The sequence below is a fragment of the Centroberyx affinis genome, unplaced genomic scaffold (genome assembly GCF_046629955.1).
Source record: "Centroberyx affinis isolate AG114_WGS23_722 - 3 ecotype Tasmania unplaced genomic scaffold, CSIRO-AGI_Caff_v1 ptg000635l_1, whole genome shotgun sequence".
NCBI classification, from domain to species: domain Eukaryota; kingdom Metazoa; phylum Chordata; class Actinopteri; order Beryciformes; family Berycidae; genus Centroberyx; species Centroberyx affinis.
In genome coordinates, this window is record NW_027279261.1 from 101,072 (window position 1) to 123,993 (window position 22,922).

The 22,922-nt window shown below is 42.7% G+C and overlaps 5 protein-coding genes across 9 annotated transcripts; 4 read left to right on the forward strand and 1 right to left on the reverse strand.

The window, feature by feature from the left end:
• Window positions 1–1,365: 1,365 nt before the first annotated feature.
• On the forward strand, window positions 1,366–3,421 carry LOC139643620 (phospholipase A2-like). Its single transcript, XM_071518820.1, has 4 exons — window positions 1,366–1,432; window positions 1,815–1,968; window positions 2,190–2,323; window positions 3,015–3,421. Exons 1-4 carry the CDS (start codon window positions 1,384–1,386, stop codon window positions 3,137–3,139), a joined length of 462 nt encoding a protein of 153 aa, XP_071374921.1. The 5' UTR covers window positions 1,366–1,383; the 3' UTR covers window positions 3,140–3,421.
• A 22-nt stretch (window positions 3,422–3,443) lies between these two features.
• Window positions 3,444–11,307, reverse strand: LOC139643619 (hepatic lectin-like). Its single transcript, XM_071518819.1, has 8 exons — window positions 10,991–11,307; window positions 4,840–5,021; window positions 4,682–4,765; window positions 4,462–4,572; window positions 4,265–4,315; window positions 4,044–4,183; window positions 3,718–3,830; window positions 3,444–3,618 (listed from the first exon to the last, which is right to left on the reverse strand). Exons 2-8 carry the CDS (start codon window positions 4,910–4,912, stop codon window positions 3,456–3,458), a joined length of 735 nt encoding a protein of 244 aa, XP_071374920.1. The 5' UTR covers window positions 4,913–5,021; window positions 10,991–11,307; the 3' UTR covers window positions 3,444–3,455.
• cox6a1 (cytochrome c oxidase subunit 6A1) lies at window positions 6,790–10,107 on the forward strand. Its single transcript, XM_071518826.1, has 3 exons — window positions 6,790–6,913; window positions 9,268–9,410; window positions 9,794–10,107. The coding sequence occupies exons 1-3, from the start codon at window positions 6,814–6,816 to the stop codon at window positions 9,881–9,883; spliced, it is 333 nt and encodes a 110-aa protein (XP_071374927.1). The 5' UTR covers window positions 6,790–6,813; the 3' UTR covers window positions 9,884–10,107.
• An 82-nt stretch (window positions 11,308–11,389) lies between the features above and the next one.
• hps4 (HPS4 biogenesis of lysosomal organelles complex 3 subunit 2) lies at window positions 11,390–19,148 on the forward strand. Of its 5 annotated transcripts, XM_071518816.1 has the most exons (14): window positions 11,390–11,405; window positions 11,630–11,668; window positions 12,533–12,716; window positions 13,205–13,295; window positions 13,594–13,737; window positions 13,837–13,944; window positions 14,498–14,614; window positions 15,017–15,111; window positions 15,364–15,436; window positions 15,662–15,786; window positions 16,237–16,840; window positions 17,347–17,473; window positions 17,871–17,982; window positions 18,437–19,148. In XM_071518816.1, exons 3-14 carry the CDS (start codon window positions 12,685–12,687, stop codon window positions 18,606–18,608), a joined length of 1,800 nt encoding a protein of 599 aa, XP_071374917.1. In that variant the 5' UTR covers window positions 11,390–11,405; window positions 11,630–11,668; window positions 12,533–12,684; the 3' UTR covers window positions 18,609–19,148. The 5 variants fall into 5 exon arrangements, with proteins under 5 accessions (XP_071374917.1, XP_071374919.1, XP_071374916.1 ...); XM_071518818.1 differs by lacking the exons at window positions 11,390–11,405; window positions 12,533–12,716 and having other exon boundaries at window positions 11,578–11,668; XM_071518815.1 differs by lacking the exons at window positions 11,390–11,405; window positions 11,630–11,668 and having other exon boundaries at window positions 12,159–12,716.
• A 688-nt stretch (window positions 19,149–19,836) lies between these two features.
• LOC139643611 (uncharacterized) lies at window positions 19,837–21,599 on the forward strand. Its single transcript, XM_071518802.1, has 3 exons — window positions 19,837–20,206; window positions 20,951–21,098; window positions 21,251–21,599. Exons 1-3 carry the CDS (start codon window positions 19,837–19,839, stop codon window positions 21,597–21,599), a joined length of 867 nt encoding a protein of 288 aa, XP_071374903.1.
• The last annotated feature ends 1,323 nt before the right edge of the window (window positions 21,600–22,922 follow it).

Sequence of the window (22,922 nt, forward strand, 5' to 3'; positions counted from 1 at the left end):
TAAACATTTTATTTTAGACATTTGACTGATGCTCTTATCCAGAGTCACTAACAATGAGCAAGAAGGAAGACATTCAGTGTCTGACAGGAATCAAACCTGTGACCTATAGCTATGGGACAGTCACTCTAACCACCTTTTTAAATATATACTTCTATCATTGACGCTTAAGTACATTTGATTGCAACGATTTCAGTAAGAGTAGTTAAGTGGAATTTTGAATCTAGGGATTTTACCAGTCATTTCTGCTTAAGTAAATAATTTGTTTCCTTGTTCTTAAGAAAGTAAATTACAGTGTAAAATCAGCTAAAACAATCATTTACAATAGTCAATCATTAAATGAGTACTAGTACAATATATAGGATCCAAAAATATCTTAATTTATGGTTTGAGTGGCAATGGTTGACCATCTAATGGTTGATCAGCTTTCCTCAGATTGATGCGTGTACGTGAACAGTGATGTTCAACTGAATCTTCTGAGACAATATGCTTCTCATCAACATATTTCAATAAATGTACAGTTACAGTGCATTAGTGTAAAGCTTAAGGTTTGTCGTAAGAAAAGCTGTAGCCTCTCATAATGAGTTTCAAACATTTTTACAACACTAACACATGGCTCATGGTCTATTAGGGTCTGTGTTGAGAGTCGTATATTGCTATTATCTTTATACTGAAACGTCTTAGATGAATAGTAAGGGTTAAAGTAATAATGCTGTCTTTTATCATATCAATAGCTAAAGCTGCCAGGTAAATTCAGAAAAAAGCAGTTTCAAGGATATCGAGTCTTGGAAGCACCACATATCAAGATGAATCCAGGGAAAATGTCTTTAATGGAATAAACTTCTTAAAACTATCAGATGCATTCATTCTAGCCTCACAGTTTAGGCGGATGTAGGCTTGGTGGCTATTTTTCTTTAATGTCCTCGCATGTTTTTTTTTAATTTTCTGACTAGGTATTTATCTATGTATTAGTGTACTCTTTTTATTCTATTGTTTTTTTCCATTTACCCTGCACACACCTAGAGATGAGAGCTTGCATTTCCCTTGTTTAAATACAAGTTTAATTTAAAATGAGTTTCAAGCACGCAGCTGTGTAAATGACTCACACATGCCGGAGTTCCCACAAATTTCCACTGCTCTTCACTCAAGTTACAAGTTACAATGTTGCAATGTTAATACATAACACAAAGGTAAACAGAATATGGTGAAATTTGCTAAAAGTAATTAACAAAATACTTCAACAGTGTGTGTGTGTGTATGTGTTGCATAATGTATACATTAAGAGAATGGGTGAAGTCCTGGCAATTGATCAAAATGGACCGCCTCTAAAGGTTTATAAGTCGATCTAACGATGAGCGTGGCAGAGCAGATCTTGAGATCTTCAAAATGAATCCTTCTAGAATCCTGCTGGTCCTGGCCGTCTGTCTCCCAGCCTGTGAGTACTCAACACTTAAAGTTCATTATTCTTCCTCTTATTTTTACTGTACTTTTATATAACTATGTGCTTTGTGTTTGCAGTTTCTGCCATTGCTCTTCATTGCAGAGCGATGCTTTAGTCAAAATGTTGTTCACACCATGCAACACATAGGGCCTCTATCTTAAAGGATGAAAGACACAAGGGCCCGGTTGTTAAGTCCAACCGGCTCCAGGTCCCAGAACGTCTGAGCCTTGCTGTCTACAGTATTTCCATGATAACATGATGAAATTGGCAGGAACAGTGACATTTTGATTTCATAAGAAGGAATGCCAGGCACTTTTGAGATGTGAACTGGCTTTAAGATGTAAGCCCTTCTTGCTTGTCCCCCTGTGTCTCCCAGTGCTGGCCTCGCCGATGACTAGCCGCGGCCTGTGGCAGCTGAGGGGGATGATCATCTGCAACATGCCTCACAGCTGGCCGCTGGTGCAGTATGCCGATTACGGCTGCTACTGCGGCAAGGGCGGCTCTGGCACACCCGTTGATGATCTTGACAGGTACGGACTGAGGCGGTGAATGGAAAGATCTCACATTCAGATTTGATGTTGATGTTGCCTGTTCTGCATCGTGTTAAATAAATCCAGTTTGTTTCAAAGTTCACTAATATAAAGGGTGTTTGGGGGAGGCAAACAAACTTAGCTTTATCCAGAAGGTAATTTTATTAAACATTGGGTATTAGGAAGGCGCTGTAATTGCTTCTGTTTTGTCCCATTTATAGATGCTGTCAGACCCATGACCAGTGCTACACTGATGCCATGCAGGATAAAGACTGCTTGCCAATCATTGACAATCCCTACACATACTCCTACAGCTACCACTGTGACAAGGCCACCCACACTGCCACCTGTCTGAGTGAGTGTTCAACAGCATCACCTCCAAATACAACAACTCCCTATTCACTTCCACAACTGGGATTTGTGTAATGATGTGACATTTAGTTACAGGTGTTACAGTTGAAAATGTGAGCGGCATATGAGGATGAGCATCAGACATGTTTGAGTAATTGCCAAAACAAGAATATACTTGGCATCCCCATTTACACACACCTAAATATAGCCTAGCAGACTGTGCCTTTTTAACAATAGCAAAAAAAAAGGTGAGGAAAAAGAGTAACAAATCACTCCAAAATAGATTAAATAGATTATTAATAGAATTTATGTACAGATTTTTAACTTTTTTTAGGCATTTTATGCTTTATTGACAGAGATAGTGTGAGAGAGAGACAGGAAGGAATGGGAGAGAGAGACAACTTTTTTATTATTATTTTATTACTTTTTATAATTAAATTTTATTATGAATAGCCAAATAAAATAAAGGCTTTTAAACCTTTTTTTTTTTTTACCTTTTTTCCATAGAGCACCCAAGCCTACTATCTTTAACATCAGAAGCTTTTCAGCCTCCTACAAATGGTGTTTGTTAGATCGAGACTCTTGGACCAAAATTGTATGTTTTGAGCCATAATGTGCCACCTGCTCCCCGTCTCTCTCCTGCTCTCCCCTCTCCCCTCTCCCTCTCTCCGCTCTCTGCTCTCTCCGTCGTTTAGGTGACAACAACGCATGTGAGATGTTCATCTGTGAGTGCGACAGGAAAGCCGCCCTGTGCTTCTCCAAGGCGGGCTACATCAAGGAGCATGACCATTACCCCAGCCACCTCTGCCACCAAAGCTAGACGACAGGAAAACGCAACCCGGACAAACACACACTGGACCACGCCGCTAACACGAACGAGCCTTTGTCTTAAAATCAACATAGGCTAATATAACACATGTAATTGTATTCATGATTCTGCATTATGATTGCTTTATTATCCATGAAATCTTGTTAATGCTGACTCACAGATGAGGATGCTGCTTTCAGCCAATGTACGAATAAACTTTTGTGATGATTACTAAAAAAACATCTTTGATTGTCATCTGTCTGCCTTTGAACCATCTGTCTCAACAACATTAGGCCTGGCGTATCAGAGAATAGATAGATTGGTTGCGTCAGTGTCCTGGCTTGGCGGCTTCACAGATGAACCGGTACTCCAGGCTACAGTCCGCGTCGTTCCAAAGTCTGCGTCTGCGTGTCTGCGTGCTGTGAATCTGCCCGCAGTCCTCTCCGTTCTCTCTGTAGTCCCAGTTATCAGGCTGACCCTCATCCCAGAAGCTGGACACACACAGAGGAGGAAAGAGCGGCAGCGGTTACGTTACACTCAGTGAACTCTGGTGCCTTCACCCATAATCGCAGCTTCACGGTGTCTCTTACGTTGGTGTCGATGCGTAGTTGGTCCCATCCACCCAGCTCCAGTGTCCCTCGTGCTGTCGCTCCACAAGTCCAATCCAGAAGCCCACTACTGGAATAATTTTCGAGATGTAGTCCTAGAAATCGGGGGAAAACAACAACATTGGCTACAATCTCAGTTATTTTTAAACCTGTATTTATTCAGGTTTGCTCTTTTTCATCACTGCCATGCTTCACATTCATATTTTTGCACACATTCACACACGGGAGCTTCCCAGTGCAACCACAGCTCCACACTGAGTAGCTCCACTGAAGCTATTCTAATATGGGACCAGCACCAGTTGACTTACCAGTTCTTCTACATTATTCAGAACCAGCAGGTGTCCCCCATTTGTTCTGCATTGCTCCTCTGCTTTGCTCCATGTAGCACTTGCTTGGGATAGCAGGTAGCAGCTGCTCTGAAAAACCACCCATCCTTCCGTACAGGGTCCTGGATTCATGAGGGTTAAGATGGGTCAGATTAAAAAAATAACTCTGGATTTGGATTGATCTGAAAGTAATCAGTCATTACCTCTAACTGGATCAATTCCCTTTAAATAGACCGGCTGCACAGTGGTTCCGCCTTTTGATCAGAGAGCAACAAGGACAAAAAAGAAGAGTTATAAAAAGAGCAGCAATGCTGTGGCTGCAGAACTTATTTTAGTTGGTAAATGCATTAAAGGTTTGTTATTCATCAGAAATATGAGGATCTGAAACACATTTCCTTACCGGAATGGGACTGTTGTGAAGCAGCTGATGAAGTCCGACCATTCATTACTGAAGTCTTGATTGTCTCAAGGTGAAGCTTGACATCAGCCATGTCTTGGTTTAACTTGGAGACTTTGAGATAAGAAAATTGATGAACAGTAAGATAAGGAATGGGTATCAATAGAGTAAGAATGATATTAATCTGCAGCTTCACTGGAAAGTAACCTGTTTAGAGTCGTACATTTTATCCCAGTTATCAGCAGCAGAATTAACAGCAGCAGTACCAGGACGCCATAGAGGATATAAACCACTCTGCTCCTCACACCTAGGAAAATTCACAGAAAGAATTACAGAAGGTGATGACTGATCCAAACATCATGCTTTTGCTGCATATCTTACCTTTCTGTAGAGTGATTCTCCGCTCTTCGATGCTGTTCGAGGATCCAAACTCGTGATACTCAGGGGACTCCATTACTGACAGAGATCCGTTTCTTTTGGAAAAGGACTTTGGACCTTTTAATGCAATTAATGCACATCTACAAACTGTTATTCTTCCCAGCTGTAATGCTGTCACTTGCAATCTGAAAAAGAAAAGGTTAGGATTCATTATAAATGTTCAATCCATACTCATTTTGTGAGGTTAAATGTTCCTTGCTGGTTTAAAGGCCAAACATGTTAAATATTAACGGCTCAATAAATAGAGCAGACTTCTGTCATGTCATACTGTATATTAAACAGATAATACAAATTACTTTTTGAGCAAATTCGGTTGACAAATTACAAGTTAGGTCAACCAAATTTTGACCTTATTTGAAATTATGTTATTGTAATATCTTCTACTCAGTATAGTATGCTGATTGTGCTTTGTGTCATTTGCGTGTATAACTCATCCACAGTTAAAACATGGGAAACCTTCCATACAGTTATAATGAAATACCACATATGTTGACAATAAAGATTGCAAAGACATTTGAAAAATAATGACACGTCAACAAAATGAACATCTATCACTTACCTCCCTTTCAACCAAACTATTTCTGAATTTCTTTGCTTTGTGTCTGACCATGAGATCACAGAAAGTCCTCCCATTTAAAGGGGAATACTACTGAATTTCGGTTTTAGGAAATGTTATTCCTATGCCTAGAATAAAGAATCCGGTATTTATAATCCTTTTCTACTGTCTCCCATAACCAGAAACAGGAGGGAAGCGTTTGTCCCACTCCCTAATGTATGTATTGATCTTAATAAAGGATTAATTGGCAAGATGGAAAAGGAAACTGAGAATCCAGGATGATTTTCTGTTAATGTAAAAGTTCCAACACAAAATCACACAAAAACAATTTCCTGTTTATTGTGAATGGGCCAACTTCCTTCTGGGAATTAGTATGAGAGCCCATATTAGTCTTGTTTCTCAGGTTCTAGCTCTGAGAAAGTTGTTCATGGTCATAAATACGAATTTGACTGTGCTAGGCTACACCACATCTGACAATATCAGCAATATTAGCCTAAAAAGGTGGAAACTTCATGCTGTGTGGGATAAAGATGAAAGAAGATTGAAGAAGATTTACAGTATTCCATTAACCAATACACTGGATCTGATGTAGCTGTCTTTAGTGCACACCCTGACATCAAATATGCTGCTTTGGAGGCGCCTTGGTGGCTCACCGAGTAGAGCCTTTGCTGCATGTCCTCCCCTTGCTCTCTCTCCCATACCTTCCTGTCTCTCTCTCAATGTATCTGTCCAATAAAGCATAAAATGCCAAAAATAAATCTTTAAAAAAAATATGCTGCTTTGCCTGCTTCACAGTCCCTTACCACGTCCTTTGTACCTGCAGCCTTGAACATCTAACACTGCAACACTTGGATTTTATACACCAGTCACTAATTAACATCTGTAGGCTACTCATATGCCTCTCATGTTCCTTGCTGACTGCTACGCAAATACTGTGATGGTTATGGTGAAACGCTTGAATTGTTTTGCATCACTCTATTTTACTATTAGTGTTATGACAGCAATATTTGAATTTAAATTCTGAATACCACAATTACAATGTGTGGTACTTCACCCTTTACATTCTTGCACTGTGTTGCCTTGTTGTGCTTTTTGTTTTTTGTCTCGTTTTTGTTGTTCTAGTTTTTACTGTGCACTTGCGTATGGTGAAATGACAACAAACAACATTTTAATTTACTTGACTTGAACTTAGTTGCATTGAATTGGAGAGTTTCCACCAAGCCTTTCAGTAGTTTATGGTCATGTCGCTAGGTGGCGACATTACCAGAGCCATGACGATAAACCCCAAGATAACCCCCTCCCCACGTGACCTCACCACACAGTGTTCTTTCCGGTCTCTACGTCAGATAGCGGAAAGGAAAATGGCGGCTCTCGGACGGATCTCTCAAGCGCTGCTGCGGTCTTCTTTGACCCAGACGAGGCGTCAGCTCTCTGCTGCCGCCTCCCATGGCGAGCAGGCAGGTAATTCTGCCATTTTAAGTCACTATTTATAATTCTTTAAATTTTTATTTACACCAACGTGTTTTGTTTTGACAGTGACCTTGTTGAGCTAGCTAGCATTAGCATTAGCTTGCCGGCTAACATCCTTGAGAGGGCAGCTAGCTACAGTAGCACGTTAAGAAGCTGACCAAAACATTAGCTTTCTGTCCTTCTTCCTTGTTAGCAAGGGTAGTTCCAGTTGAATACTACTTGAATTAATAATTCAGATAATGCTATTTATATGTCTTATTTCTTAATGGACTGTTTTGTTACGCACATGGCCTAAATAGTACAGCCACACCATGAACAACATTGCTTGAAAGCTAATGTCAGAGCAGTAGAAACCTAAGTTATATGTGCTGCAGTGTTTATGTACGGTCTTTCTTACTGTATTTAAACTCCAATTACAAATCTGGCAGTTTGATGTCGCCTTGGCTATCGGCAAATGTAAACTAAACTGGTACAACATGGCTTGGGACCTTTTAGAGGTCGCTAGGGTCTTGTGGTATATTCGGCATAGTCTAGATCAACGGTGTCCAACCATGTGCCATAAGGTTTTCATTCCAACCAAAGACTACAGCAGGTGATTTCACTGATTAGCTGCTCCCTCTGGTTGAAGGTGTGCTAATCACTTGATGTAGTCCTGCAGACTCTTTGGCCCTCCATGGCACATGATTGGACACCACTGGTCCAGATTTCAGTTAACTAGCCATTTAGATTTAAGTCATTTGCCCATAAACAAGGCAGCATTAAAGACTTTTACCAGTTTTAAATAAAATTTTGACGTTTTCTCCATATAAGAGAGAATGACATGTGTCCAGGCCAATTCTTTTTTTTTTGCAGTCATACAATGTTTGCTTGAACTCACACATCTAAATGTGGTATACAGTAGCACCCTCAGTTTCAAATACGGAAGTTGTTCCATACACTCTGTGAGGTGTTATTAACCCCCATCTCCTCTAGTGTCTATTAATGGTCTGCTATTGTCTTGATAGCCTGCCCTGTCTAGGCTGGAATGATGCCTCTTGCTCCATAGCGGTTCTGCAAATACCACAACCAAAAAAACCCCGCCTGAAGACACTTACTTTGAACTTTGAACTGATACTATTACAGCGTTTCCCCAGACTGCATGTCAGCTGCCCTGTGCCATTTCAAAATCAAACCTTGTCTGACTCACACTGCCACTGAATTCTTTTGAATAACAAGCCTTTAGTGTGAAGTGTCATAAGCCGTCCAAAAGTAGAGTCTGGCTAGCAAACCACTACCTTGGAGCTCAGGAAAAGTTGTTTTTATTAGAATGCAGCATTCTAGGAAGAGGCATCACTAAATGCTGAACCGCAGGCACAAAGAAAACGGCAGTATGTTCAGCATCAATAATAGAGCAGTGATGCTAGATGGGTACAATATCAAGAATACTGTCACATTTATCTTTTCCAGTTCATTCTCAATGAAACTGTAGATCAGTGTGCAGGGCAAAACTTTTCTTTGTTGTGTCTAGAGCATATACTGTACACGAGCCATATGGCTAAAATGTCTTGACAGTAGTGACAGCCATATGATTATGTCAGTTTGGTTCACCATCAACCAAATTACCTGGTTTGGATGGAAATGTACAAGTGGGAGATGAATGTGTGGCCTGCTGGCATGTTTTTCCTGCAGACCCCTGCCTCTGCATGTGTATCCTTATAAGGATAATATATTTCAGTTTTGTAACTTAGTGTTTTTCCAACTTAAGTTATGGTCAAGAGTACATTTTGGGTTATAATATCTGATCTTTTAACCAGGCCAAGTGAATTTGTTATGGTGCCTGGCTAGACAACATTCCTAATGTTAAACTAGAAATTTAATGGAAGAAATTTACTGTGCAGCTGATAATAAGTAGTGTCCAAAAGTCAGCAAGCGTAGCTACTTTGTGTTACAGTACTTTGCTAGCTAAGCTTAAGTCATCATTTTTTTTAGTTTCTAATTGCAATGGATGATTAAGCTAACTAATTTTGTGTATTGTTAATGTAGCCTAATGTTTAATTACCTAATAAATGAATGCAACCACTTAATGCTAATGAGCAGTTAGTGATGACTAAAATATACAGACCCATTATGGTTACACTACAGCCAGAATATTTTGTCCGTCTTCAGTGCTAGTTACTACCATCTTGTTCTCCTGAGTGCTGATTGGAATTAGCCTAAAGAAATATTACTGCTTGTTGTCATGTCTCAAGAGTTGCCCTTTTCACAGCTGATCTCCAAGGAACAATTTCGCTCTCACCAAACCGAGTGTTGACGGATGCATCATTGTTTTGTTTATCAAAATGATCATTGTTCTCTCTCTCTTCTAGCAAAGACATGGAAGATTCTCACTTTTGTGGTTGCCCTGCCCGGTGTTGGAGTGTGCATGTTGAACATGTACCTGAAGGAGCAGCAGCATAGCCACGAACAGCCAGAGTTCACCCCTTACAGCCACCTTCGCATTCGCAGCAAGGTCTGATACGACTTTTGTAATGTACACTTCAACATGTACATCAGTGCCTTTTTTTATAGCATTGCTAAGATTAATGGGATGTGTTGGCTTTAAAGATACAACCTGAAGTGTATTTAACCATCTTATATTCACATATATTCTTGAGGATCTTGACCTAGAGACGGAAAACAAGCTTTTTAGAAGTTTGTTAGCCCATCATAACTCAAACATGCAGATCTGCATCACTCCAGTGGTTCACTACATTTTCCAGCCTCAATCTCCTGTCAAAGCCAGGAGTTATGTGACACAGGGCTCCATACCATAATTACAGATTGGACCTTTTAAATGAGAATATATATTATATTGACTTAACAGTAATGTGTTTTGCTTCCTGTCTTTTACAGCGTTTCCCCTGGGGAGACGGCAACAAATCCCTCTTCCACAACGCACATGTGAATGCCCTTCCTGATGGCTATGAGGGACACGAAGAGTAAACCCTCCCTCCAGACTTCATAACTGGCACAGGGACCAGTCTTTCCTCATCGTTTATTACTGGACCACACTCCCTTACACAGTTTACTCTTTTCATTTCCAATATGTTTACCTCTGTGCTGTCGACACAGGGCACCCAAACCGATAGTTACATGTCTCTGGACCATTAAACAAAATGTCTGCTTAAACTTATCTAACATAAATAAAATAACTATTATTACCTCAATTTGTATTTTATTTCTGTGTGTTGAAGTAGACATTTTGTAGTATATGCTTAGTTTGTGTGATGAGGTAAGCATTGTATAGTTAGGGTTTTTTAGGGTGCATTTATTTTCATCCCCCTTTTCTTTATCAGGAATTATGGTGACTTATGGTGACAGCAGGGGTTTGGGCCAAGCAGAATGTGTTCCAGATATCTGTATTGTAGCCAATAGGTGTTAAAAGAAATGCAGTAGTACACATTGCTGGGTGACCGTAGGATTATTGATCTCACCTTTATATTGACCTGGAACTATAAAATCTTACATTTAATTTTAATTTATTTGGTTTTGTAGACACACTGTGCATTATAGTTTACATTATTTTTTTCACAATTCAGTTCGTAGTGTTTTTTTTCATGTGTGCACGGTGATGTGTGTGGTGGCCCACCACCACACTGTCAGGGTAACAGAGCCTGGAGCCGGATCGGAGCCGCAACTCTTGAGATACGCAAGACTTCTATTTTTAACAGACTACTCATCCGTCTGTTCCGTATTTTTGCCATATAAACGTATATAAATGCCAATATTTTGCTTATTGTAGCTATTTATCACCATGTCAGTTAACAAAATAGAGGAAACATGAACCAGTGTCTCTTAAATAAATGTTGGAGATGAGGTTATCCACGGAGAGCCGCTGGGAAGCTTTTATTTCGCAACAGTACGCCCAGTACACACCCAAAACAAAATGACATAAGTACTCTGGTACATTATGTTCCTCACGGTACAACTTTCGTTGTTTATGGAACAATAAGCAAAGCGAAACTAGATGACTGTTCACTTATCCATAGGTAAAACTTACCTAATTCCACTAACGTTACTTAAATACTACAAGATAACAGCGTTACCTACCGTTAACGTTGTAGGGCAGCAAAAGGCGTGTTACAGTCTAAATCCCGGGCGATTTTGAGCAAGTTGTGGAATGTTAAGTTTCACTTTTGGAGACAATGTTGGATTGAGTTCAAAGCTGCTGGTCTGCTGTCCGTGCTTCTCCACATGACAAACATGGCGTGATGCGCACATCAGGCGCATCAGAGCTGGATTTAGATCAATTTTTATACACTGACAATTTTTTGCCTTTGTGCCTCTGTATGGGAAACACTGTTATGTATCTCGCAGTCAAAGACCCTGTAAAGGCCATCTGTAGAAGCGCATCACCTGACGAAGCGACAGATGTGACTGACTGCCTGACCCGAATGTGGCTCCTGGTGCCCTCGGTCGCGCCGTGGGAAAAAGTGGTTACAGGATTGTCAACTTTTTACAAAAGGTAGACTTCATGGAGCTTAAGGAGCTTCGATACTGTTCCGGCAAAGGTGGGGTCATGTCATCCTTGGAACGAGACCATCTACTGCGCAAACGGATCAAACCTTCACTTACCTCAGAAATTAGCATTTAAAGCCCTGGGGCAGCAAACTCCTAGGCGAACTTTAAAATATCCCTGTACTTTGTTTTCATGTAGCCCACCTGTTGAACCATGCTGCATCTGTGTAGCTGTGTGAGTCGTCATTGCATCAACCGATAAATAAAAAGGTGGGTAACCTATGACGTCTGTTCGGTGATCATCACAAGGTGATCAACTATCAATATACTTAAAAATCAATTGTATTTTTAGCGATGCAATCATTTAGTAGGCCTACTACGAATTTATATCATAACTATTCATGTTAACCTAAAAAGGTGGGCAAACACTATTTGCTGATGTGAAGGTAAAAGTTTAGGTGGGTTTACCCTTCACTGCATCCCTGTTGCTAATTATAGCACTACTGACTGACTCTACTATGGTGACTGCTTTATGACAGGAGTTCCCACAGTAAATCACTTTACAGTAGGCTACTCTAGACGTTAGACAGCACATTAGGCCACAAAATGGCTTTTGATAAGTTTTTGTTGTAGGGCCTCTCATGTGAGAAGATCGCTTTATTGGATATTTTGGAACTACAGAACTGGGCAACTGTTGATACTGTAAGTAGGAAGATAACAGTGAGTGAACTAGTGTTCATATTCATGAACACTAGTTCATATTCATGAACACTAGTAAAAATCCAACTATTCCTCAATTAGGCTACTGGGGCCCGGGAGGCCTGGGTCACTGTTTTATGAACAATGGGCTGGTAAAAGACAATCGAGTACGGCGCACTCTTTTGACCCTACGTGCTTGCCATACTTTCACATGACTCCTGCTTGTGACCTGCATTCCTCAAGAAACATTCGCCCTGTCATAGTTTGATTCAGTTTGATTTACATGCTTTATTTAAAATATTAACATTATTAAGGATATGTCGTCGAAGAGAATAGATATTGATTAAAAGTATTGCCCATTGCTGTTACGGTGTAATAACTTAGTCGAGTTGTAATTTCTACACAACTCCTGAGAGTTAGCTGTCCGTCTGGCAGAATTTGTAAGATCTGAGTTGGATTTGCAACCGCAAACTTGAATGCTGCTTTCCGAGACTGCGTCTTCATCCAGATGGTGGGAAAGACATGGATAAGAGATAACTAATGACTGAGGAACATATTCCTTCAGAAGGAAACCTGGATTGTCAGCGATGGCCGAGATCATGATGCCAGACTCAAGAAGGTGAGATCAGCTGAGATTCAGTCCATCTGCTTCTACTTTTAGTCTGGAAACTACAATTTACAGTTCAAACAAGTAAAACAGCTGCTCCGTGCTGTTCTCTCTGGTTTCTGTAGCTGCTTGCAACTTTGCAGTCAGCCTAACTATTCTAATCTGTTAAACATGACAATAAATGTGCTGCCATGTCCAGCCTCCTGTCTCCAGATCCATGCTGGCTGCAGGTTTTTCTGTTACATTTCAGAACTGTAACATGACAACAACAACAAACTATTAATAATAATATCAATATTGTTGAACAGGAACTAATCCTAGGCAATGATATGACTAAACGGCCTATAATCTAACATTGTTGTAACACTTTCTGCAGAGTCACACGTGTCCAGGTCTTGGGAAAGCAAATGCACTGCTCTGCATGATATGATAACAATTATGTTTGCTGTTTTAGCCATAACATGCATAATTGAGAGAAAATTTGTTTGTGCATTTGCCAGGTGTAATTATTTCTTCCTGTATGATGGATCCAAGGTGAGGGGAGAGGGAGACCCCACCAGGGACGGCATCTGCTACTTCTATCCTGAAGAGGTACCAAGCCTTGGCTTTCACAGTAGTGACGTTTGGTTGGCTTGTGAGTTTAAGTGTGTTGAGTAAAAATAATTATTACATAATGCTTGTGTGTTTATTGGTGTCACATTTTAAGGCACTTATCAAAACACACTTTTCCATACAGGCACTTAATTTGCTTTTACCTATTTCCTGGCTTTTATTTCTAGTTGTTTTATTGTCTGTAAGGCTGACTTAAACCCTGTAACTCAGTTTGGGAAGGCGCTGCAGAAATGAAGCTGATCATTATTACTGTAACCAGGCCATGTGTCTCCTGCAGACCCCTGTAGATAAGCAGGAGCTGCTCTGTGGCCAGCTTGCTGGAGTGGGCCGCTGTGTCTCTGAGCTTTCCTCCGCGCCTGTACGAATACTCAGGCTGCACCGCAGCAAGTTTGCCATCCGCATGAAAGATGACTTCTTTTGGGTAAGTGAGCCCACAGGTGGACCAGCACCAACTCAAGCTGTTTCTGACTTTACTTCGTCCTGAACGAGTCTTTAATAGTTGGTGATGTGTGTCTCCCAGGCTCTGGGCTGCTCAGTGGATATTCCCACCGTCAGTGTGTGCGACCTCCTGGACCAGCTCATCAACCTCTTTTGTTTCTACAATGGCTCCGTCCGCCAGAGCTACCAGGTGCTGTCTTCAGTGTCAAAGCAATCCTGCAGTAGTCTTGTTTTCATTTAGCCTTCCATGTTTGTCCCACTGGGATGAAGAATCTCTTTTTCAGGGGAAACCGGCCAACAAGGCAGCACCAAGACAAACATAAAGGTTGCAGACCAGCAACATACAAAGTCAAAATACAGTCAAAGTCACATAGAAAAGAGAACAAAGTAAGATTTTCTTTTGAAGCGCTCCAAAAGGCAATAGTCAAACCAGCAGGTGCATGGGCCAAAGCAGTTTAAACTCACCAGGAGAAATCCTCTCTTTGAGCTTTAAATCCTTTTGTGTTGAGTTCCATGAAGAGGAAGCAGAATACATGAAGCCACTTTTGCTTAATTCAGGTCTGACTGTAGGGACAGAAAGCAAAAACCATTCCTGGGACTGTAATCAGTAATTTCCCCCAAGTTGTTTATTATGGTGTTTGGGATAGAATGACAATCTGAATCATGTATTTTTATGACACATCTGAAAGTCAGAAATGTGTGTCTTCGCATAATTTACTGTGAACTTTTGTCTTCCACCGTAGCTGAACAGTCGGGAGGCTCTGGCTGTGCGATGGGCCCAGTACCTCTCACACCTGCAAGCAGGATCCACAGAGCTGCATCATATCTTCAGCTGCCTCAGGACCATTGACTCAACTAATGTACGTAAGAAATACTGTCAGGGTTATGTATTTGATTAGTAGTAGATCTCCTAATAGTGCTGCTGCACAAATATGTTTTTAGACGGGTTATGACTGTGTCAATATCTATTGTGTAAGACAAATTCCTGTATACGTTTTGTACTTGGAGATTCCGATGATCAGAGAGGGAATTTCACACAAGCCACCAACCAAATGCCAGTTCATTTTTGGATATTGCTGGTAAATCTGTCACTTGATGTATTTGCTGATGAAATTATGATGATAAAATGACAACTGAAAAACATATTTGTAGGCATGAACACCAGTGTCTCAGTGTGCCTATAGTACTGATAAACATAATGTGTTAATTGATTTTCAGTCTGTTTACTTCTAGTTTATGACAAATTTCCTTCTTATCCTCAGATTGACCCACTTCTCCTCCTTAAAGCTGCCCTCATTCTTCAGGCCTGCCAGCGCTGCCCTCTAGTGCTAGCCGGCTGTATTCTCTTCAGAGGAAGGTAAGCTGGTCATTTCGACACTTTGCGCCCCTCAGAAGAATGTTTTTTTTAAACAGCTTGTTCTTTCATAGAGATATTTGCACATCCAACCAGCTCCGATGCAGGTGCGTTGGAAAGTATCACTTTCCCGCACACTGCTCTTGCTCAGCATCACAATTTATTGATCACTAACGTTTCGGTCCCTCTGGACCTTCTTCAAGAGTCAAGAACAAACAGCTTGTTCTGAAACAAAGACTTTTCTGTCTCCCACAGAGTTGTCAGCACACAGATGCCCCCAGATCTCACAGTGAAGGTCATGGTGCATGAGACTGAAACATACAACAAGGTGTAACATGTATTATATTTCAATTTCAAGGACCCTTATAGTGGCCTCGGTCCCCTTTTTTGGGAACCACTGATTTAGACAACATAAGTGTTTCCCCACATCTCAGCTACTTTGATGAAGTCACATCACTAGAAAGACATTTAACTTCTACAAAGACATTTATTAAAATGTTGCTGCCAGTGTTTAAAGTTTAAATGCTAAGCCAGTGTTTAAATGTTGCTTCAGGACCAGAAGCCCAACGGACTGAGCTCCCCCGGCTCTTCAGGCAGCGCTGTGAGCTCCACCACTGTGTTCCTGACCTCGTCTGAACTTCAGTACCTGCAGTCCTCTCCTGTCGACAGAGAAATCAGGTAGCCGAGACTCAGTGCCGTCTTTAAGGGACAGGAGGGAAGAGCAAGACATTTGTCACATATGGTTAAGTCACTAGCTTTCACACATGGAAGACTTAACATTGCTGAATTAACATTTTCCCAAAAGGTTGTGTCCCAAATCCATCGTCTGCTCTCCAAGTTGACAGAAGTGAAATTAAAGCCATCTTCTGTTTTGTTGGGGTGGTCATTTATTTTTTTTTACAAAGCCTGCTCCTTCTACAGCTGCTGACACATTTCCTCAAATGCCTTTTTTTTCCTCACATATACCAACATGGAAGTTTTGCTCAAATGTAACCAGGTCCTGACACAGCAAGTTGTCACAGCCAGTTCCCTAGAATTGTCTCCGGCTCTTATGCCTAAACGGAAAGCTTCTGTAACATCTCTAGAAAAGTCTGAGTGTCTTATACTTTCACTTTTTCCTCCCTCCAGGACCCATTCAACCCCAAACAAAGACCATTTCCCAAAGAAGACCCGTCTGTCAAGGACGTTATCTGACACACCCTCCACTGATTCAGAGCCATGTGAGCCTGATTCCTCCCAATCTCCCTTTACACCCCAGAAGGTGTCCCGCCGCCCTCTCTTGTCAGTATCGGATGACTCGGTGTTTAGCCCGAGTCCGTCACAGAGTGCCGCCGGTCCACTCAGCCCCCCGCCGCAGTCCCTTGGGTCTCCTTTCCCAAATGGAAAAATCTCCCGTGAAGTCGAGGATGAATCACTGGAAGAGTCATTTTATCACAGTTTTCATAGCAACGGTGGTGGAAGCAGCCAGATACACACTGAAGGAGACGGCTCTGTGCTTGAGGAAATGTCTCGTCTCGGCGGTCCTGCAGCAGGCGGAGAGAAGCCTGGCGATAAGACGGCGGCAGGAGGCGGCAGTGGGAGTATAGGAGGCCAGCAGGCTGAGATGGGAGATCTCCCAGCAGAGAATCCCCTAATCCCCATGACACTGTACCAGCACCGGGTGAAAGGCTTGGTGCTGGCTTTACTGGTGGAGCCTCACTTCCAGAGCGACACGGCAGCCATGGAAGAAGTGGTGAGAAAATAAGAATGCTCCACTAATAACTGCAAAGTGATTTCATTGATCTGTGTTGCAGTGTCATCTTGCAAGTTTGTGGAATGGCATGAAACTTTAAAATACATGGTCTTGAAAATTTTTGAAACTGGTCGGATAGTCTTGATAATGCTTGTGTAAACGGCAAAGTATGACACCCGAAATATTTAAGTGGTATGTCACATAGTCTAGAGGGAAACCCAGTGGCAAGTCAATTCTTACAATGCACATGAACTACAAAAACAAGCTTCATGATATAACTAATGCCAACCAATTCAATGTGTGGCTCTACAACCCCCCAACTTTCACTCAACTTTGACTCAAAAGGCATAAGATGCAAGCAAAAACATAACAAGCCTTAAGCATTCAGGCATAAATTCAAGTCAGTCCTCCCAATTTAAAAGTACAAGAGTGCAGTAATTTGGCATTGTGATGGTAATGTATGGTTTTGTCAGCCAATCAGCTCTGCATTTGTGGTTTGCATCCAGTATCACAGCAGCCTGGCATCGCTGAATGGACTGGAGGCCCACCTGAGGACAGTCACTCCAGGGGCCCCGGGCCCTCAAGGACCCTACGTCTTTGCCCATTTCGACTGTATTCAAAACACACTGACAAGTGAGCTGCCCCCCCCCCCCCCCCCCCCCACACACACACACACACACACTCCCCTAATACTCTCAGATATCGCTCTTCATTCACTCTTTGATTCTCCTTGTATTTTTGTCTTTGTGTCACTCTTCTCTGCATCTTCTTCTGTTTTCTGATATCTCTGGAATTCTGTCTCTTTCAGTTTCCCAATGTTCACTTTTCCTCTAGAGTGAGTATATGCTCTGTGCCCCGCTAACGGGGATTTTGTGTGATTCTTCTGTTTTTGATAAGCTTGTATTTGTCTTCGCATGAGCTAGCGGGTAATTAGCAGCACTGTGATCACCGCTCCTTTATGCAGCAGGCGTGCTTGTCCAGGTTAACATGGCGCTGGTGTTGACTCTCTTGTCATTGTGTGTCCCTGCAGCCAACCTGTCTGCCCGACCGGGGGGAGCCCAGGAGCGATCCTTTGTGCGAGCCACATCACTCCTTCACTCGCATTTCTGTGACACTGAAACTCTGCAGGAGGCTATTATCAGGTCAGTATGGCAGTGAGGTGGTGGTGGTGGGGCGGGGGTGGAGGGTGGGAGGGGGTGTGGGGTCTCTGGCCTTTCATAGCCACTCAAGTAGAAGTCGGGGGTTGGGGGTGTTCGTGCCGTCGGCCCTGTGCTGTGTGTCAGTTCATATGATTACTGTATGTTGAAGTCACATCCCAGCATTCCCAAATGCTGGGATGTGACAAATATTTAAAAAAGAAAACACTTCTACTCTGGCTCTCCATACTTTACCTAGCACTTCTCTGCCGTATGTAATCAGTCTAGGAACACATGGACATTTGTTATTTTGGGTTGTGACTTTGACCCTTGTGCTCTTTACTATTGGTCGCCTGTAACGTTGGCAATCTGGGAATTTAAGATCATTCTACAAGTCACTCTAGATAAGAGCAGCAGCTAAATGGCTCAACTGTAAACGCGTGTGACATTCTGACCTCAGGAGCGCCGGTGCCGCCGTGTACGCGACCCGCAGCGTGGCCCAGGAGACGTACTTCCTGCAGCAAGGCGGGACAGTGAGGAACTCGGGCATCCCGAACCACCAGGACAGCGCTTTCTCCCTGCCCAGCAAGGCCCGACACAGACTGCTGAAACACGGGGTCAACCTGCTCTGACGCACAGCGGCAGCAACACAGGCTCTGCCCTGCGGCCACAAGAGGAGAAATGTTTTGCTCAAATGCTCAAGGAGAGCGCTGAAGACTTAATATGTGAATAACCTTTGTGATTATGTGTGCAAAGTCAACAGAGGAGTATGATTAATAGCTTATTCTCCTATGGTACACTGCACACATTTTGCCACCTGGTCACTTTCACAGATAGTCCTTAACACACTGAATGTATTTATTACTCCTACTTCTGTTTATTCACTTAAAGATGAAGGAAATTGAATTTAAAACAAAATTTAGCTTTGTATGTTTGTATAGAAAAATGTTTTTCCTTTGGATGCACATAATTATAAACCTCCTGAAATAATCTAAAAGTGCTTTTTATTCAAATGTCTATTTATTTCAAATCAGCTCTTCAGGAATCATGTTATTTAAATATTAAGCTATTAGATCCACTCTAGTTGTTTTTCTTGTAAAAGTTATTTCCCCTCAAAATGTGTGCATTTGTTGTTTGCTGAGTACAGGATCACTGTTATATTGTGAATCAATACTGGGAAAATAAATGAATAAATAATCCTGTCTGTGTTGAATCGCATGTGCGTTACTTTTGTAAATGCTTGTTTTAAGCCACAGGGGCCACGCAGCCTTATTAGGGCCATCAGCGGCCCGCATGTGACCCTGCATCTGGCCTCATTGTTTTCCACCATAAGCTTAATGGCATTGTTTAAAAAGGTTTAAAACGGGATGAATGGGAATGTGCGCTATTTGAAAAGCTGAGTACCTGCGTATAAAATGTTACTATCCATGTTGTATCCGAATATTTCTGTGCTATACATTTTGCAAATAAGGTCGTTGGTGATGATCCAAATATAGCGTAATTAGAGTCATTAGCTAAGTAGCTGAATTTGAATGGATGGGGTCGGCGCTCTTGGGGCGCCTCATTATGCAAGTGCGTTAAAAGAAACCAATGGGGGGCAAATGGGTGGTTAAGAGCACGGACAAAAAGAGGGGCAGGGACAGTGAGGAGGGCCAGAATTCAAATTCTAAGTGGCAAAATGTCCCCATTGTCAGCAGAGTATATAGGCGAACCAATGGGGTAAAGTGAAGCCCTCGCCGCCTGGAGAGCTGGCACCACAGAGAAGTTGCCTTTAATCCAGCAGTGAAGCTCTCCAGACGCAGAAGGATCACCATGGCCTCCTCGCGCTGCCCTTGGATTGCTTTAATGTTTCTCTCGGTGATGACAAGTGACACTGGAGTGTTTGGTCGCGCGTTGGACACGCAGGGATTTCTCTCACAGTCACCCGCTATCGGAGATGACCTCCACAGATCAACTTTACGCACGAACACGTTGAGGCGGTGGAGGCGAGGGACCGCGGGGACGCACCGGGAGCGGTGCGCGGAGCTGGCGGCGCCATGGATGGAAACCGCGCGACCTCCTCAGGATAATGCAACGCTGCTCCGGCTCCGTGTCCGGCCCTTTTCCCCGGGAGGATCTCAGGGCATCGTTTTCCCAGGAAAAGCCCTGTTCAGCTTTGTGCGACGGGTTTATCATTGCTGTCAAGAAGGACTCCGCTGCGGGAGCGTCAAAGGGATTCAAGGACGCTTGAGTGGAGGTAAAATAAACTAGAGATGGTCAAATCACAGCCCTTGTTATAATATCAAGTTTGTCTTAAAGTTGTGGAATTGAAATTAGCTATCAGACTAAGAAAGCAGTGTTGCGCTGTGTTGTGCTGAAAGTTGTGGTTCTCAACGTGGGGTCCGGGGACGCTCAGGGCTCCTTGGTTCCAGCCCTCCCCCTGCAAACTGAGGACTAGTTTAGTTTTATTATAATGTAATTAATCAGAAATTAAAGGTTTCAATCTCACCACAGTTATCTCCCCCCAGTAGACAGCAGGCTACAGCTCGGCCTAAAGCTCAGCACTAAATCAATCACAAGGCACCCAGAGCGCAACACACCACCGACGTGGAACAATTCTCCAACTTGCTGTTACACCCAAGACATAATTCCGATGACTTAAATTTGAAGTTAAATTGATTTATTGACCCTGTAAACATATTCCTTAGGAACTGGAGTCAAGTCTCTATCTCGGTTAGTTTCAAAGTTATGGATAAACACATAGAATTGCCTAGAATCGCGGAAATCCCAGATCCTGATCGTGTCTTAAGCTGTTCCTAAGATTTTGAGATAGACAGACAGACAGACAGACAGACAGACTATCAGGGGTGAAAACAACTTCCAACAACAACAACCTTCCTATATGGCTCCCTGGGACTAAATGGTATCAAATGGGGGTCTGTGGGGCCTGCACACACACACCACTAACCCCCCCCCCCCTCCACTCCTCTCTCAGATACAGATGTGGAGTTTCTCCTCACCCAGGATGTTTTATCAATTGCATCAGTCACAAGAGCTGAGCTTCACCTCCAACTGTTCAACCCACAGCGCCTCCACATCCGGCCGGTGCTTCCATCCATGGCAAAACGCAACCTTCCCACACGGTAACACTTCTAATCCTCCCTTCCGATCATTACTGCCACTACAGTTTCCTTATCGTTTTTTCTCACAAAAGTGTACCACTGTTCATCTTTCTGAAAGCTTGGAGACGAGGCTACTGGGTGTTGAAGTTCCTCTCCTCTCTCCCCTCCCTCAGGTACAGTTTGTGGCCCCGGGGTGACATGGTGGAGCTGAGAGTGGACCTGCTGTTCCTTTTCCATGGCCTGCAGGAGGCGGCGGGGGGGGGTGCCGGAGGGGGCCCCAGCCTGGTCAACATGCGGCGGGTGGGGGGGTTTTCCCGGGGGGGTCCGGCTCCACCACCGGCAGCGGCTCCTCGGGCTTTGCAGGACACCGACGGTGATGTGTGGGGGGACGGAGCCCCCACGCCGCCCACTCTGGAGCTGGGCCTGGCCCTGGGGTGCAGCCGGGACGGGGCGGGGGTGTCCTGCGCGCCCAGCGGCGTCCACCTCTTACACACCCCTTTCGTGGCTCTGTCCTATAGATGAAGTCAAACTCGGACTGCTGATGAGTTCTGCTGCTGAGACCTGGAGGAAACATTTAATCTTCAGCAAAACCAAAAAGATATACATCCATCTCAATGCATACAGGGGAAATAATGCACTTCATCAATGTCAAATATATTAATTTATAAATGTTTTGTTTTGTGAGAAAGAATATTTTGTTAATATGTAAATGCTGTATATTGCATATGTTTATGGATTCATTCTTTGGTTATGGAAGCTCAGTGTTATGTCAAAGCTAGGAGTGTTTTATTAAAGCATCAAACTGTAGTGTGACCACCTGTGTGTCGGTGGATGTGGTGAGGCTCCTTTGTTCAGCTGTTCTCCTCTTCTGGTCCCGACTGAGCCGTCCAATTTAAGCAACACCTTTCAGCGACGAGGCTCTGTTCTTCTGACGAAGTTTTCACAGTTGGTGGGAAAGGTGGAAAAAACAACACCTGGACAAACACAACTCTGTACATGTGCTGAGTAAATCACCCTGCTGGATTTAGCTGTGGGGCTGTTGGTTTGTTCCTCCTCATGAAATATCAAGAGAGAGAATGTGCTGGATCAGTTTCAGGGTATGATGCACAAACTTAAAGCTGGTGTAATGCCAAGATATAAGTGACATTTGCAATGGCTACTTTAGATTTTACTATCTAAACTACTGGGGGACAACAATATTCATATGATAGAGCCTCCCCCACACAATATGACTACTGCAAATGAACTGACTTACAAAACACTCAGGGTGACAAATAGCAAACACGATCAACTTGCTTTTACTAATGAACAGAAATGACTCAGGTGTGTAGGAATCCTTAAAACAATAGCAACACATTTAGATAAAATAGCACATTTATTAAAAAGAGACAGCATTTATCAGCAGTTCCCATTTTGCAGATATATGCCACAACTGAGTAAGACCGGGGATCTCAAATACATTTATCCAGTCCACCTGCTGCTGCCTGTAGCCCTCGAGGAGGATGCAACTTACACATTTATCTATACAGTAGGATGCTTTATTCACATTTAGCACACACACACACACTCACACACACTCATACTGTGTGATCTGTGGTAGACCTACTAGCTATTTGTACGGTCTGCTGCCTGGAGGATGGGAGAGAGTGGCTGGTGTTTTGTCGTTCAAATCCATCTTACATGTTCAGCTGCTTTGAAAATAAGTATAGACAAGGAGAAATAACATCAAACCGCAAAAAAATGAAGGTCATCTTTTGCACTGCACTTCATAGTCATCTCAAAAGCAATTACAGAGCCATAAAAAAAAGATATTCTTAAGATGATTTGACAATGAAAGGATGCCGA